Below are 18,353 nucleotides of genomic sequence, written 5' to 3' on the forward strand. Positions count from 1 at the left end.
TGCCAGGCAGCTCTTGCTATAAAATATGAGGCTTTTCCTTTCTGTATTCCCCTGACAAATACAGCAGTCAGGTCTCATTTACAAAGGTGGCCTTGACACCATCAACAGCACAGTCTTGAGCCAGACACAGGTATTTATTCCTGTCCAGCACAGACGCTCTTGTGTGCCCAGGAATGACAGAGCCAAATCGCAGAAATAAAAATTAAGCCCTTACTTTCATAACAATGAAGAAATTATGAAAATCTATGATGTTGCAGAACACTAAATACGAAGTATTTTAAATGAGAAAGGCATATTTACCCCTGAATGCTTTCATTCCAGAAAGCAGAGTGCAACGAGCTAGTCTCGGTTCAGCTGCAATTCTCTAACCCTGCTATTACAGACAGGCTTGTTTTCTGCACAATGCATTAAAATGATTTATTTCAAATCCACAGTACAGAGGAGCAAAGAAACTGTTGGGCTTTTTCCTTTCCAAATGAAATAGAAGATACATTGCAAAATCTAATTAATAAAACCATCTGTAATAAAGCTCTCATACTTCACCAAGACTTACCTGGTATTCCCAAGATTCCCTTTCAAATGTACTGACACAATACCAGCCATATCTGGTAAATGCTGTTTTTAACAATAAATATCTTTCTCTTCTCAGCTGGGCTATTTCAATGTTTTGAACCTTCATAATTCTGAAGGATATCATTCAGCAGAGAGCAATATCAGATTTCATGCCCGTCTGTGATAATGAATGCATCTAATTTAATGCCTCAAGTAAATTTACCTGTTCGCTGAGCTGTATGACTTGAGTTTCCAAATCTTTATCTGATTTGGATGCTGAGCTGCTAGGTGCAGCTTTTTTTGCTGAAGATGGGCGAGAAGGTGTTGATCCCGGTTTAGATGCTGGACTGGATTTAGCAGCACCTAAAAAGTACAATTAGTAAATAGCAATCAAAACATATCCCAGAAATAAATACATTGCTATTAACTTGATGCTGAAATTCACGCATCTCACTTGCAAACAGCCATTCTCACCATTTCTTTTTTTGAAAGAAACCTTTTTCAGTGGAAAAGGTTCCAGCGTTCTACCACAAGAAAGGAAAACAAATTTCCATCAGTTTTACTTTGACCTTATTACTAAGGGGGAAGCAACTCAAACTAAAACACATGAAACCAGACTCGGAGTATCAAGTTCACTTAAATGCTGGCAACTTTTAGCCTTTACAAACAGAACTGTTAGGAGACCATTCCCTCGGCCCAATGCTTAGTGTACCGATCTAACTTCAGCCTCCTGGAGAAAGATGGACTTGGAATAAAGTCAGCTAAGCCATCCCCACACTTTCCTTGTTGTCTCTATAAACCATCCCTGCGATGAGGGCATGGAAATTCAGGCACTGTGAGCAGAACCAAATCAGCCTCTTCACTCCCCTCAGCAGGTCCCTCAGGCCTTGCCCTGACAGAGCTGGTCCCTCCTGGTTGGCATGCAGCCTCCCAGTTTGCCCCAGTGCCACCAGCACTTTGTTCCCCTCACAGCCATCTCATGCAGCTGAGTTCCTCCTGTATTCCACGCGTGCAGGAAGCAGTTCAGCTGAGAACTGAATGCTAAAATCAAGGTGTGGCCATTCAGATGAGAAACCTTAGCTGGGCAGTACAGCTTCCCTCTGCTCACTGCCATTCTTGCATACTACGGCTGTGCTGGATTTCCTCACTAGGTGCCTGCACACGAGCAGACAACAGGCAGCTCAGCTTTGCAGGGTACACCCCTTTGCCCAGCAGCTATGCATGGCTTCCCCTCAGAGGCGATGGCACATGACCAAAGCAAGGCAGGCCCCTATATAATGCTCCCTTTCATATCCAATGGCCCTGTGAAGAGAGCTAGTTCTGTGTAGACTGAGGCAGGGATCACAAAAAGCTGAATTGTTAAGGACACATATCTTTTTTACCTGCAGAGAGATACAAAGACAGAGCAAGAGCCAACACTGAACCGCCAGATTTTCTCTCCAATTTGCAGTGATGCATCCTCACAAAGCACGCCGAGCAAGCTCACATCACCACTGTCTGCAGGCTGGATAGCACCAAATACATTGCATTGTGTTCTGCCCTTTGAAAGCTACAAAGCCTTCTGGATTTCTGCACTGAAGTGATACTAAGCTTTATACAGGCCAGACAAATCAAAGGAAGTGGACTTCTCTCCCCTCCTCAGGATCAGCTCTGAAATGAACACGATATTCCAATTCCAGTAACGCAGTTAAAAGCCGGCTAAATAATCTGAGCCTTTCAGACAGTATTGGTGACAGCTGGATAGAACTTAATTGCAACAGAGAATGCCTAGGGGTTTCTAATTAAATATTTCCTGGAGAAAGAAAGGAAAGAAAGAAAAAAAAGAAAAATCTTTAATGCACATTTATTCTAAAATATCACTTTTGGGATCAGCTCAGAGGTAAGCTTCCCATTTCTAAAATAAGCTTAATTTCATAAAGGATTTAAAAGACGCTGATTGATAAGAGTTGTGCAATGTGCTTGAGACAGTCAAATACCTTAACAGAGATGAAAGATTTTAATAGACATTAATAACTTCGCTATTGAGCACTGCAATGACCCTGAAGTCAATGAGTGCGAGTATGGAATAACTCCTAATTTAGTGCTCAAAGAACCTAGATAACTTGAGCAGCTCCAATTCCATCCAACATCACATCTTTCATGAAAATACTTGTTGTCCATCTACAAAGAAAACTTACACTGGTAGTGAACATGGAAAGCACAATATCTCACACAAATATTTTACTACAAAATGTATTCTTATCAGCTTTTTTTCACGGAACACTGAGAGAACTGCATTGTAATCAGCGTCATAAATGTTACATATTACCGATTCCTTCCATGTTTACTGTCAGTGTTCAAAGAAAAGTGCAGAGTCCTGCACCGGGCACGAAAAATCCTATGCCCCAAAACATGTTGGGGGCCAAATGTCTGGAAAGCCCCATGGCAGAAAAAAGACCTGTGGGCCCTGATGGACACCAAGCTGAATGTACCTCAGCATTGCTTCCTCACAGCAAGGAGGCCAACAGTTCCCTGGGCTGCACTTGGTAGGGCGTTGCCAGCAGGACAAGAGAGTTGTCCCATCCATTTAGCACTGGTGAGGCTGTATCTGGAGAGCTGGATCCAATTCTGCTCCCTTGGCACAAGAGAAATCTGGACACACTGAAGAGTGTCCAACAAAGGACCACAGAGATGATGAAGGGCCTGGATATTCTCCTCTATGAGGGAGGCTGGGAGCTGTGCCCTTTCAGCCTGGAGAAGGGAAGGCTCAGGAGGATCTCAATGTGTATACATCTGATGGGGGAGAGTTAAGGTGACAGACAAACTGTTTACAATGGTGTTTAGGGCAAGATGAAGCACTCACAAACTGAAATACAACAAGCTGTATTTAAACACCAGGAGCACTTCTGTGCTGTGCAGGTGACGGAGCACTGGCACAGGCTGCCCAGAGGCTGTGTGTGGGCTCTGCTCCTCAGAGACCTTCAGCAGCCGCCTGGATGTGGGCCTGGGCCCCTGCTCTGGTGTCCATGATGGAGTGGGGGGTGGGCCCAATGGACCCAAAGGGCACTGCCAGCTTCCACCACATTGTGAAAACTTCTATCACAGCATGCTCTGATTTGAGGTCAGTACAGGGTTAAATAAGAACATTTGTTAAGCAGTGTTGCAGGCGTATTCATTAGCACCTGAATAATTTTTTGTTCCTACCTGTGTAACACTAGTAGAGATGAGAACAATAAGTGAACCTGGGCACCAACTGTTTCTAAAGACACGTTATTTTGTTCTCATTCTTACCAAAACAAGATGAAGCAATTCTGAAATGCCTTGCAGTTTTCTAACAGTAATGCTCCAGAAACAATCACTAGTTGGTAAGACCATTATTGTATTTTGCTAAATGTGAAAAAGAAAGATGTACGCTACCAAAACACAAAGCACAAAATGTTGGCACCATGTGGGCTTTGGGTACAAAGCCAGACTTGGAATTCCAGGTCACTTTACATCGCAAGTGTGGTCTTGTAGACAAGACTCATTCAATGCTTAGAGACAATTTTTCCTTGAAGCTACACAAGTAATTAGTACGCTGTTAAATATTTATGTGAAGTTCCAAGGGAACACGTGCATGACTACAGTGTGGATGAGTGTGAGAGCAGTGGAAGCCCTGAGCAAGCAAGACTTGGCTGAGCCCCTCACAGCTATTGCATCAACTGAATGGGGAACCATTTGCACTGTATCATCAAATTAAAAAACTGAAATGTTAATTTCAAATCATAATGCTTCCTAAAATCTGTGTTCCTGACTCATGCCACAGAAGAATACACAAACCCACTAAAAGGCCGCAGAGCAAGCGATTTACTCACAAACTAAAATATCGGCCCATTTAAAACAAATGAGTGAGAACAGTAAGCAAATTAATATTCACACATGCTTATTGTTACAGCTACAGTGGGGTGCAAGAAAGTGTTCCATCTAGGGATGCTTAATGGCACAAGTGATGACAACTGGTGCTTAACGGGAGTGAAATGACCTCAGCCAAACCAGCTCTCAGCATCCTCACACACAGCAGTGCAACACTCGGTTACTTCATGGTACTGACTCCCCTAAGTCGTGGCAGCACCCCTCTCCCCTCAGCTCTCCACACTGCCACTGCTGTTGGCTCCAGCATGTCCAATGAGCTCTGCACTGCCAGGGAACTGGTGAGGAGAAGTTTGTACAAATGCCTAAAAATGGAACACCCACAAATTTCAACCAAGCCATCCAAGAGAGAACATACAATGGAATCTCCTGGTTAGACGAACGTCTTGTTTACGGTATGACCACCCACATACATCTTTAAAAGAAGGAGATTTGGTAAACAGGAACAAACCACAGCACTCTCCTCATCACAAATTGTATCTTAAAGTATATAAAAAACAACATTTTATTGGTGACAAAAATAATTGTCAGCTGAAAAGAAAAAACCCTATGATTGATACAATTCTGTAACTACCTGGTTAGCTATAAGGAAATAACCCCAACTGGAAAAAAAAAAAAGACAAAAGCCCTTGCTCCTGCACTGCAAGCAGTGTTGCTATGTGGGCTCATTTCTCTGCCTCGGTGGCTTTAAAAATTAAACCCTCCTGATGCGGATAGGAGAGATCTCTGTCTGATGGCTGAGCTTTTTCCCTCTCCACTTTGCACATGCTGTTCCTGTGGGGCAACACACTCCTTTGGCCTTGCATGAACCAGGCACAAAAGCATTTTCAGTTGTCGCCTTGCAGCTCTTCTCTCTGGCTCTACAGCAATGTGCCACGATGGACAGGGTTACCCTCGGAAATACCAACTGCCCACAACATGGGGTAAAAGGCAGTGTGCTTTGGTGGAAAGCAAAGAAAATGCCTCAGGATGAGCTCTCCGGTTCCCCGGGATGCTTAATCATACCACTAACTGCTACAATGAAGATTGTTTCTGTTGAATATATTTATCCCTCAAAATTCATTTGCAGCACTTTTGCCATAGCAGGATTTACCATCTCCCTACAGAATATTGGCATTTTTCTTGCATAACTGGCTCTTTGACAGCATACACACATATATATATAGTATCCGTGCACAAACAGTTCATTCTGCCCTGGTTATTTTCCCTGTCATAGCACGATTATTTTTAGCCCTCATGTGATCCTCCAGTATTTTCCAGTTCTGCTTTAGTCATCCTGCTCTCACAGAATATTTCAAACTAAGAAGTCCAGCAGCCTTCAGTTCTAAGGACCTCTCACATTTTTAGCTTACATGTAAATAATTAATTTTATTAAGCTGTCTTCAACTCATGCATTTTTGACGCTCCTCTCCCGTACAAAAAGCTCTGATGCACAGTGACTTATATAAGCCACTAAGCTAAAACCCTGACAACTGGATCAACATTTTCAATTTGATCAGATGAAGCTTTTCTGCTTTTATTTTTTTATTTTTTCCTGAGAGGATTAGAACCAGCACAAAGAACAACATGCTAATATTTTAATCCCTTACAATAATTGCGATTCTACATCTGTAGGCTGTTTACCACTGCATAGAGAAAAGCAGGGGGCTGCAGGACACCTAAAGGCTCGGGGCAGGCAGATGGCATCCTATCTGAAAGCAGCTGTGGCCCTACTGGCACAGAGCCCATGTCGGTGGGCTGTGCTGTGGGTTCACCCCACAGCGGATGAAAACGCAGTCATCTGCCAGCAGGGAGCTGTGTTTAGCTGGCACTTCTTGCTGTATCTGCTGTTTCCAGAAGTCATCTTTCCTTCACAGCAATGCCAGCCCTGTAGCAAATCAGTTCTGTCTCTTGAAAAAGATGGGCAGGAGGCTCGAATCCCAGGGGTTGGACTTGATGATCTCAAAGGTCCCTTCCAACCTGCACGAGACTATGAGACTATAAGGATGAGGGATTAGATGGCAGAACTGTTTACACTGCCCTGTTGAGCTACATTCTCCTTGACCTGGCTGACTCACCAGTTGCAGTACATTCTGAAGGGGTATGGAAGGGGTTGTTGACGTGCTCACCAACTAACACAAAAATCAGTGTGTTTTCACACTTCTCAGATTCTGCCTTGTGTTATCATTATTTCACATAATGAAATAAACACCGCACTTGGCATCTGCAGAGATATAGTTATATTCCACTTTGTGGTACAGAAAGCAGCTATCTGATATGGTGGGTCTGTAGAGCGTAAAAGTCAGATTAAAACACCAAAAATAATCCTAACTCACTGCAGCTACCTTTTAGGGTAAGATTTCCAATCAGTCCTTAGGGATTTGACTACTTTTTTGGTAACCGAATGACATTATCCTTGTCTACCTCTGAAAACACAGTGTTAGAACTCTATTATGAATCATTAAAGAGATTAACACCTCCTAAATCACTCAAAAACAAAGATCTGGCAAAGGGCACTGGAATAGCTGTTGTGTGGAACAATACGAATCATCTGAACACATATGGAATTGCTAGCAGCTAAATACATTATTCCCTTAAAATATTTGATCAGTTTGGGTCATATATTCAATCAATTTGGAATAGGCCTATTTAAAGGTCAGCGACAAAAACAAAAATATGGTGTAAGTGCCCAGAAGTCTACTTTGCTCGTGATACAACAAAAGATACATACCTGCCTACTACACACTGTATAAAAACTTCTATATGACACTAAAAGATCTGCTGGCTCCTTTGGACCACTATTGCATCTCTTTGTTTTGTTAGTGATTTGAAATCCATTACAATTTCAGAGCTCCAGCGTTAAAATAATGTGAGTATCACTTACTAAAAGTAACAACAAAAAAAGGCAAGATGTTGTGCAGTCTGCTACTGATGTTGGCAAATGCTTGATGAGTTGGTATAAGAGGTTATTATATCAAACAACCCATGTTGAAGGATGTGGCATGTTCTTGTACAACCAGCAACGGGACATGACATCACTGCATTATCATTCAAACTGGCTTACTCCATTCCAGCTGCTACTCTACCTCCACTACCTTAATTGGGATGACACACTTGTGACTTAAGTAGAAATAGGCCGCTGGCAAGAAGGATCAAGGAGCATAGTAAATTCTGTATTTAACAAGGGTGTATTTTCCAATTTATCAAATGGACCACCTGATGCTCACTTGGGATTTTTGTTTTCAGAGGCTGTGCAGGGTACCACGCAGGAAGTTATAACATACTAAGCCCTAGAATACAAAAGCTTAGATAGAAGATGATGCAAAAACAAAGAAGTGGAAAAAAAACCCCACAACAGTGATAACAAAACCACAAACACTTCAGAATCCCAGAGCAGCACTGCCCAGCTATTAGGTGCTCAGCTTCCTTGGAGCGCTAAGGAGATGAAGGCAGCTGGCCAAGTATGCCCACCTCTGACGTCAGAAATGGTCAGAGCAGATTGCTGAAATCTGGGTACGATTCCAGAGTCTAAGCCAGTCTAAATCTGAGGTTGCCTGATACTTGCCCCTTCCCTTTTGCCAGCAACTGAGTCAATGAGAAGACAGGTCACGGAACTACGTCAACTGAAAATTAATTGTTATTTGAGGACTGGTTTAGCATAAATAAAACAATCTCAGGACACACCAATAAAGGAATTAGGAGTGTACGCATGCGTGTTTCTGTATGTACAAACCTACATGTCTATAGACAACCAACTCCAGCCCCACTTGCTTAGTGGTTACTTAAAAAAAATAAAAAATATCTATATATCTACTCTTCTGTTCACTTAACTCACAATTACCAAGAAAAATGGCACTGCTGAGTGACCAGAAGCACTCACATTAGATAAAGAGCAAGGACCAGGTTTAACTTGTTGCAGAAACACAAAGCAAAAAGTCAGAAGAGAGATGTAATTCCAAGAAAGAGCAATAGCTGCTATGTTGCTCACTTAGAAGACTGAGCTGTAAGCTGTACAAAGCACAGATTATTATTATGTTTGCTTTCTGGACAGCATTTACAATTTAGCACCACAAAAAGTTTGTGATCATCTTCAGAGACAAAAACAGAATGATTTTAGGTACAACATACCTGCAGTAGGAGAGTTTGCATGGTGAGACTTTTTGGGCAGATTAAAGATTTGTTCACCAGGATCTGGCGGGGGAAGAGCATCTTGGCCTTGTCGAGCTTCCACAGGATCATACTCCTTCCCATCATAGTTAGCATCAAAGAACTTCTTAAACCACTGAATGAAATCTAAGTTGTCTTGGAAGCGTCCTTTGACGAGTTTTTCCACTGGAATTACCTGAAAGGTAGAACAGTTTCCAATAACAGCCCAGTGATGTTTCAAAATTAAAAAATAATATATATATATATATATCATAGAATGGCCCAAGTTGAAAAGGACCACAATGATCATCTAGTTTCAACCCCCCTGCTATGTGCAGGGTTGCCAACCACTAGAACAGGCTATCTATCTATCTATCTATCTATCTATCTATCTATCTATCTATCTATCTATCTATCTATCTATCTATCTCTTTCAGCATATATTCCTCTGCCATCGTTGTTTTCCTAAAAGCAAACTATGCTGTAATTACAAGTGGTCTTAATAATAATTAAAATGAAGGTCCACCTTTGAGGTGGCTATATGCAAGCCTTCATAACTACCGTTCCACACAGCTACTCCTTTCCTATTGCAGTGACAGCTATGGTTAACAAAGCTGCTCTGGGAGTAGGATTAGATTCAGCTAAGTGGGGATTTCTGGTTTTCAAATTTACATGGTGCAGGTGAGCACAGTAACAGTGAACAGCTCTTCAAAAGATCCAAATGAAGTTTCTTGGTCTCTGCTCTACTGCCTGAATCAGCTTTTCCAAGATATGCTGAATCTCAAACCACCCTATATTTTGGTAGTACATGTTCACTACGAACTAACCTTGAAGTTTTAACCTTGTAACTTTTTCCCATTCTGTATATAGCTATACATAAAATAGTTTATTGATCTAAGAAGTTGAAACATCTAGTAAGGCTATGAGGACTTCAGTTATCGACTGGAAACAGAGTACCTAAAAAACATTGTAATTTTCATTTTTTTCTTCAAGGTTAAGACAAATGCCCAGCATTTTGTAAGACTATGATACTCCTGTATCGATTCACATAGCATTTTGCATATCCCTTTTGTTGTTGTTTCATTTGAGTAGAGCAAGTTTTCTTCCTATGGAAAAATGGACACTGTTCATCTTCATTGGGTTTTCCAATGCTTCATTATCAAATAATACTGTAAAGATAAGCATAACTTTTCAGGAAATAATAAAAGTTTCCAATTCTTTATGAAATTATTGTGGGACTTTCTAATAACGCTGTTTAAATTTCTGGATAAGGCAACACTAAAGCCAGTGGAGATTCCTCAAATGTTAAACAGGTACCGCATCTGTATAAAACTGCAAGCAAAGAATATAACTTCCATTATTCAGTTTTATCAATGCAGTAATTTGTATCTTTAAGTCTATCAGACTCCCAAATGCAAGCATGAAATCAGTATCTTGTGGTTGAATTACAAGTCATTTCCTAAGAGAGACCTCCATTCTTAAACTTCATGAGATCACGTGCACTGGCCAGCCTACCAAATCACGGTGTATATTATTCCAGCTCTTGAATACCTGAAATTCCTTAAACCCAGTTTTGGACAAGAAATATGGAATGCTTACAATAACAGTATACTTCCAGGTTGTTCTGTTGGAAATTCAGGTCAACAGTAATTTTATGGTATCTCAAATGAAAGGCTTGCTGTTCAGTGATGGCAAAGAATTTCCAACAGATGGCATTTTATCAAAAGAGTCACTGATATTAAGAAATAATGAGTTGAGCTGCACAACTCCTTAGCAGACACATGGACTCAATTTTCACTTTGTACCTAACTGGAGCATGCCAAATTTCTTCTCATGTGCCCAAACACTGTTTTCAGATGATGAAAGGTCAAGAAGAACATCTTCATACACAATAATTCCAGTTCCCAGTTAAAATTCAAAAAAGTGAACTTTAAGTGTTCCGAAGTTTCTTTCTTCTATTTATTGACTTTATCCAGTTTACACAACTTGTACAATGATTGAAATACAAATACAGAATGCCTACCTTATCCACATTCATTCTTTTAAACGATGCTTGCAGAAGCTTGAAGTTGTGAATGTATTCATGTTCCAGCTTTGCTTGGAACTTTACTTTCTTCAAGCTAATACACCCGGGGAACAACATGTCCATGAACTGGCAGTAAGCTGCTCCTATAACAAGAGAATCCATTGACATTAATCCAGATTCACCCAGCTAAGACCAAAATGGCATTTAATGTCATTAGCAGAAAGCATGAACAGAAAGCAACAACGCTGAATAAGTCCCTGCTATAATTTAGTCTAATACTATGCATCACAGATGTATTTGTCACATTGTTTGTTGTACACCGGACGTTCTTGTGTAGTTTTGCCATTGTCTGGATGCACTGAGCACTGTTGTGCAACAGCTGAAGAATCACCACGTGTAACACAAAGTGCATCTTTCTTCTACTTAAAACTGATGTTCTTGGAGTCCATGTACACATTAGGACTGTCCATACAGTGTGATGATTACGGCCAAGATGGAAATCTCCTAATAAGCTCCTTCAGTATTCACAGTACCCAAAATTCAACCAAAACAAGATCTTATTAATTCTGGCAATTGAAGCTGGAAGCTATCCTACAGACTGATGAATTCCGAAGCAACGTTTCAGGACTACCCCAAATCATGATTTAAAAATAAAATTGCAAAGCTCCTGCCTGTTAAAATACACTAGCCTTTTTCATCCCCTTTAAGCTAAACAACATTAATGACCTTTATAACCTGTGAAAAGTGTTTATATATGCAGACTTCAGCACAGAGAGGCAAATATAAGGACAAACATCTAAATAGGGTACTAAGTACAGCTAATGGAGATAGTCCTTTCTCATACGAGAGATATTCCCTCTACATTATCACGTCACTGTCATTTGCAAAATATCTACTGCTGACTCAATTAAGTGTTTTGAAACTAAGGATGAAGATGTTTGAGGGAATCAGAGCAACAGCAATTTAAGTTCCTCATCAGAAAAGAGTTGGCTAGTCAACAAAGTGCTTGATACTCGAAGACTCACTCAGGGTCATATCTGAAGCAAGAGGGCACTGGCTTAACACCTCCTCTGGAGCACACAGGCAAGGTAAATCAGCAACCAAATAGTCATGAGTTAAATTAGACCTCAACGAAAAGGACTTCTGAAGACTTAGTGCAAATCAGTTCTGATAAACTTCAATGTCCAAATCTCACGTAACAGTTCAGGTCAGTATCTGTGAAAACTACTTGATCACCATGCTCATACAAAAACCAAATGAACAAATCAGACACCTGGTTTGTCTAGTTTTGCAGGAGGGGCAACAATAACTGAAGCTTTATGATGTGTTTCTCTGTGGGTATGCATGTGTTTTGACAGGACCAACTTTACACATCAGATAGTTCTCATTCTCTGTGTCCATTCAAGCTCCATATGTCAAGGATGACAAAGCTTGAAACTCCTCCAGTGAGGAAGAGAGATTCAGAGAGGAGTCTAGAAACACCTAAAATACTGATCCAAAATTTGACTGTGACTTAACAAGATCAAGCTCCAGTGCTGAAAACAACTTTCATTTTTAAAAATACACTTCATGTTGACTAACTTTGTGAGGGGAACATTGTTAAAAAATAATCTGATTTTCCAAGGACACCTTGTACTTTGCTGTTTGTAGTGGTTTTGATATGATTAAGAATCAAAGTTAGATATTCCCTAAAGGAAAAGGAGCCTTCTGGCAAGCTACAAACATGAGATGACACATTTGCATCTTCTTATAGGAAGCTATACAAACAGAATTAGTAATTCAAAACCCATCCTTAGCAGGAGAACTGGCACGTATGCAGCAACAGAAAAATTACATCACAATTAAAAGCATAGATACACAGATCCAAGGCTCAGCTATACTTATTACTATTTAATTTCATGCAAAAGAACTATTACGCAATCATTTCATGCCATAAATTGAATTTGTTCCCAACTCTGCCCTTTCATCCCACCCGCATCCCAATTATAAGGTTTACTCTGATATCTAAGTAATTGCCTGGAGGCCCTGAAAATGCACTGTGCAACCTTTCATCTACATCCTTTTAGAAAACTGGAAACCTAAAATGTTCACATGAGATTTCCTCCTTCTGCTGGTGATGCAAATTCCTCTTGCATGCCTTTAGATGGAGTCTGACTAGACTAGAGACTCTAGTTAAGACATTTCCTCGTGTTTCCTTCTCCTTGTGCAAGCAGTTGTTTCTGTATTTTGTCAGCCAGGAGGTGGTCCTGGGTCTGTTCAGTGCCCGAGGGCAGAGAACACTGGCAAGCGTCCACGTGATGGTACAAACCCCGTCTCTGACACAATAACCAAGCCTGCTGTCAGACTACTTCCCCAACAGGAGGATTTTATTATAGTGGCAAAACAGCTTGTTAAAATGCTTCTTCCTGAAGTGCAGGGGCAACGTGCAAATGCAGACTTAGCCAAATACTGCAAACTACGAAAAGAAGAAAATTCTTCTGCCTCCCACATAGCAGAAAAGAAAGCTACAAGTATTATCACATTTAACTGGGGCTACCTGATTTTGTACATCAAGATGACATATATATTTAATACAAAATAAGCATTACTTATTTAAAAGTTTGCTCCAAAAGCCTGTGCCTGTCACAGTGCATTAGGATACCAACATGGCAGAACCAGGATGCTGCTTTCAACACTGCCAATTGTTGAGGTTTCATGAAGGCAGCAGGAGAAGCAGCCCGACAGAAGTAATATAAGATCACTGTGCCTTTGCTTCTCAGCCCCAGTACACAGAAATGAAGTTTCCTGTATACTGCACAGCCCTGCAGGAATATTCTATGCACCATACAACCGATGTTTCAATGCAGCTGCCCAGGAAAGGAGTATTTTTAACACAACACCAAGAAAACAGAGCAAATCTGTCTCTATGACCAAAAAACTTGTACATATTTACAAATCTGCAAAAACACACAGAGAAATAGTACAAAATCTCTTCAAAATATAGATAAAAACCACAGTTTGTAGCACTGGGGAAGTGGGATTTCTGAACATGGGAGATGCACTGATATTAAACTCTCCCACTCTCTATTAGCCAACGAGCTATTCTGAATCCAGTGCAAAACCCCTTTCACTTTTATATCTACAACACTGACACAGTCACCAATTACAAGAGATATTCACGGGCCAGATGCCAAAACCAGCTTCCAAACACAACCAGTGAGAGGAAAACTCCACACTTGCTTCACAGTGCAGGAAACAACAGCGGCCTGGGGGGCTGCAGCACCCTGCTGGCACACCCAGCTACGAGCACAACTGTCCTCACGGACTCCTTTATAATATTTATAGGAAAATAACAGAGTGGAGAATCTCAGCAGTGTTGAATCTGGCTGGCGGGCTGCTGCTGTCCGAAGGGAGCCTTGTGACTCATTTACTACCCCTCCTCTTTAGGAGGAATTTGGCTGTGGCCTAGATTGGTGAGCCGGGCAGCATCGCTGGCTGTGGTTGTGCATAGCAGGCCACACTGTGCATGGCACTGGGCTGCAGGGTGGGCTGCTGGCCAGGCTGAGGGCAGCAGAGGGGAAGCACAGCTGGGGCAGTGCTCAGAACCATGCCCAAGTAATTATTTGTCCCCTCAAGGCGGAGCTGAATTAATCCTTCCTATCCAAGGTACTTCCCTGGCCCTCCATCACTGCAACAAGTTGGAGGTGAGGTCCCACAAAGTCATGTAAAACTACAGTGGATGGCATAGGAGCACAAGGGAGCTGTGAAAAGGCAAGGCCTGTCTGCGTGAGGGCGGGCTTTGGTTGAGTTCTGCTGTCAGAACTAAGCTGCAAACTAGAATTTTGCTGGAAATGTTTAATAAAGAATTGGATCTAAAACCAGCACATGATTCAAGCCTCAGTCAGGCCTCAAGTTTTTGGAAAAAAAACCCAAAAACAAAACACATGATTTCTTTTTCTTTAAGATTCTGTAAAAATGTATCCTGTCACATTAGATAGAAATTTCTTCAAATTACTCGTTCTCTCCAAAGCTGCAACAACCTCACCACGTACTTGGAAAATGCGGCATGATTCCCATGTGTGTTAGTCATCAGCGCTTCAGCTCACTGGAGCGGCGCTTGCTAGCACTGATGGGAAAGTGCACACACCCAGCGCTTCTGTTGCTGAGAAAGCAACCAAAAAAAGGAGGTAACTCACAAGGAGCATGCGAGACATTGCAGTTTTGATGTGAAATGGGGAAATAAATACAAAGGCCAACTGTGTTTGCAGTACGGTGGCACTTTTGGCTCACTTTTTACCTCCAGCTACCTAAAACTGTGTCCTTGGAAGCGGCATTAAGGTAGGACCGCAGCAGGTTTTGATGAAAAACATGAACCCACGCCATGATGCCTACATCCAGTGACCACAAAGGTGTGTTTCTAGTGGCACCCAGATGACTGAGGACACAAGGGAATGGGTTCTGCTGCTCCGATTAAAAAACACACAGATTTAAAGAGGTTTCAGCCCATTTCCTGGAGGATGTCCGAGCCTGCTGCTATTTACTGCCTGCTTATTGTAGGGAAGCCAGATGTGCATCAGTGAAGCAATGCTGGTGTGAGCTTTGTCCTTTCCACTAACAGCCTGGGGAGGGCACCTAAACAAATAAATAAAAGCGACCCAGATGACAGCAGGAAAATCTATTGATCTCTTTGAAAGGGAGGAAGACTAAGCAAGCAATGGCAAGTGACAGCATTATGAGTAAACACACAAAAAACTAGAAGCCTTGTTTAAATTTGATTCCTCCTGAACTTCTAATGAATGACATGAAATACACACATACATACATACATATTATCACAGAATCACACAGAATCACAGAATGACCCGGGTTGGAAGGGACCTCAAGGATCATGTAGTTCCAACCCCCCCTGCCTGGCAGGGCCACCAAACATACACATTTACTAGATCAGGTTGCCCAGGGCCCCGTCCAACCTGGTCTTGAACACCTCCAAGGACGGGGCATCCACAACCTCCCTGGGCAGCCTGTTCCAGATTATATATCTCTATAACCTATATATATGTATATACATATATATAACTTATACACACACATATAATAGGTTAAAAGTCTTAGGATACTGCTTTGAGAACTTCCCCAGAAAGGTTTGTAATCAATCATGATCTGACCATCAACGTACATTACATCCCTCTGAACCTAAACTTCATCTGGAAGACATTAAAGAGTCGTTTACGCTGAGCATCCTCTGTAGCAGGACCCCAGAACAACACGCCAGTTCCCTGAAACATGGCTTGGTTTCATAGTGTTTTGATGCAATGTTTTAACATCTAACATTTCCAAGCTGCTCTAGAGACTGAGGCTTTGCCAGGTTGTGAATTTTAAAAAGAGAAGGAAAAGAAAAAAGGAAAAAAAACAACACTGATGTACGCTCCAGCCCAGCTAGCGCTAGAACACCAGTCGTGCAGAAACCATGTTGAATGCTCCAACTGGGTGCTATAATGCAGATTTTAGTACTACACATGTAGGAAGTTTATGAGTTAATGCAGACACTGAGCAAAATACAAACACCAAAGCATGAAAAATGAAGTGAATCCTATGCATGTACGTAATGGAGTTTGCATACACAGACACTCACAACTGACATGCAGAACTCCTCACCCAGCAGCATTCAGAAGAGAGTGGCTCACTGTGCAGCAAGCTGCTGGCCAGCATCAGTGTGATCAGTTCTCCCTCAAATCTCAAGCCATTACAACAGCACAAAGCCTCACACACCAGCACCTGCTGTAGCAGCACACGGCCCTCAGTTCTTCAGGATGAGAGGTGGTGAACCAGAAAATAATCCCTACAGCAACTACATACTCTCACAGGAATGGTGACAATGGAGGTAGGGTACAACTACAGCAGTTGCTATGCAAAAAATACCCAGTTGCAGAAACCAGGTTAACTGCAGAGGAAGCATCACAGTCTAACATTTGAAACAGCTGAACTGCATAATCTTTTTATGAGATAGTCACTTACTAAAAGTAAGGGAGAACAGAAAACATTGCATCCTTTTTGCTCACATAACAATCCAGGCTCACATGTAGTTTGGGTTGTGTTTTCTTTTCTGTATACATTTACAGTTTCTGGCTATTCTGCTAGTAACTTATACAGCTTGTGTACTCGGCATTTTCTGTATGCAAGCCCTCTACAGTCTCCTTTGCCTGACTCTTATTTTGAATACACACTCATGCAGCAGTCAAACAATCCTGAAAAAGCATATTACAAGTTCACTTGGTATTCCCCACAGATGAAAAATAGCCTTAGTAAAGAAAATTCACTTATAATCTATTTAGCTAGAATTGTTTTTAAGAAGCCACTGTGTATGTATTACAAAAATAGCACGAATCCCACGAAACAACTAGTGTCATAATTCATTTAAAGCTCTTATTCTCTGTGCGCATGGGTGTTGCACATAAGGCTCTAATACATTAAATCCTTTCAGTTTTTCTTCTATTATTCTTCACTCATCTGTATCAAATTAAATGCTTACAAGTCTAATGCCCACCCTAAAAGCAACGCATACTATGCCTAACATCATAGGCATGGATCATAAACTTGATATTCTGGCTAAAAATTTTGAGGGAAGTCAAAGATGGAGACCCAAACTGACTGGACACTCACCTAAAGCATAGGGAATTTTTCTGGTTTGAGATGCTTAGGGAGATTTTCCCTCTCATGTTGCCAAAACTAAATTACCAGAGGAGCTGCACACTAAATTTAGGCTCTCAGGGGCTGCATCCATCCATAACCTGGCCTTTTTGGCACATCACAACTACTGCAGGCATTCAGAAAGCTCAGGGGATACTACACATTGCTCGGCCTACTTAGCAAGGACAAAAACACATGTAAGACTCATGAAGAATACAAATACTTTATGACTAATCCAGCTTTTTCCTTGGCTGCTTCTCATCTTAGCTCTGTTCCTGTAACTGGCAATAAGGGAACAAGCTGCTACTTCCACAGCACGCATATTATTAAAGCTACTTCTTCACACGGCAATAAGTAGAAAAGTTAAAAAAAAAAAAAAGAAAAAGAAAAAGAGGGCCAACTGCCTTTTCCTCATTACAATCTGTAGTGTCAAGTTTTAGGTATACTTTTCAGATCAGAATAAAGCCCTCTAGTAAAGGCACAATGTCATATTCCTCCTTATTGTTTTAGCTCAGTTGTCCCCAATTACTTCCAGGCTGCCTGCAAAACGTAGGCACACACAAAGTCTCACAGTGAGATGCCAAAGATGACCGTAAGGCACACCTAGGTGGCTCATGGCTCCTAAAAGCAAAGCCTCTGAGCTTCATGTCTGGACTTAGCACCCTTAACCCCCCTGCCCTGATTTTTGTGGCCTTGCATCCAGCTTTTTCTGAACTTGTGATTGATCCTTATTAACAAAAATGAACAAAACCTGAATACTTGTATAACAGCATGACAAATCTTAATGCCTTTTTTCTTAAAAAGAAGAAAAGGCCCACGCAATTTTACAGGGGGTAATAAAATTTCAGTGGCAGTGGCTCTGAAGTGCACTGTTAGTGCTGTGATGTGCTTCACTGTGTTACCGAGGTTCCCACATATTCCTTCCCTTTGAAGTATTTGAGAAATGCTCATATTTTCTGGAAGCTAATGCTAGGCTGGAAGAAGGCTGCCAACGCTTTAAGAAGCATCAGCCAGAAGAATACCAGAAGGAATGAAGGAGGTCAGCCGCTCCCAGGCTGTGGCCATGCTGTGCCTGTGGTGTCTGCCCACAAGCTGG

General features: G+C 41.5%; 1 protein-coding gene across 3 annotated transcripts in view; it reads right to left on the minus strand.

Moving 5' to 3' along the window:
• MAPRE2 (microtubule associated protein RP/EB family member 2) overlaps positions 1-18,353 on the minus strand; it is a 92,013-nt gene that overhangs the window by 11,409 nt on the left and 62,251 nt on the right. For all 3 annotated transcript variants that reach the window (XM_085537409.1, XM_015855514.3, XM_015855513.3), the window contains 3 exons: positions 10,589-10,734; positions 8,548-8,761; positions 776-915 (listed from right to left, as the gene is read on the minus strand). In XM_085537409.1, the coding sequence (XP_085393535.1) occupies positions 776-915; positions 8,548-8,761; positions 10,589-10,734 (500 nt within the window). The remainder of the gene's footprint in view (positions 1-775; positions 916-8,547; positions 8,762-10,588; positions 10,735-18,353) is intronic.

Source organism: Coturnix japonica, chromosome 2, assembly GCF_054131305.1.
Source record: "Coturnix japonica strain WE chromosome 2, WE-NBRP24, whole genome shotgun sequence".
In the NCBI taxonomy this organism is placed as follows: Eukaryota; Metazoa; Chordata; class Aves; order Galliformes; family Phasianidae; genus Coturnix; species Coturnix japonica.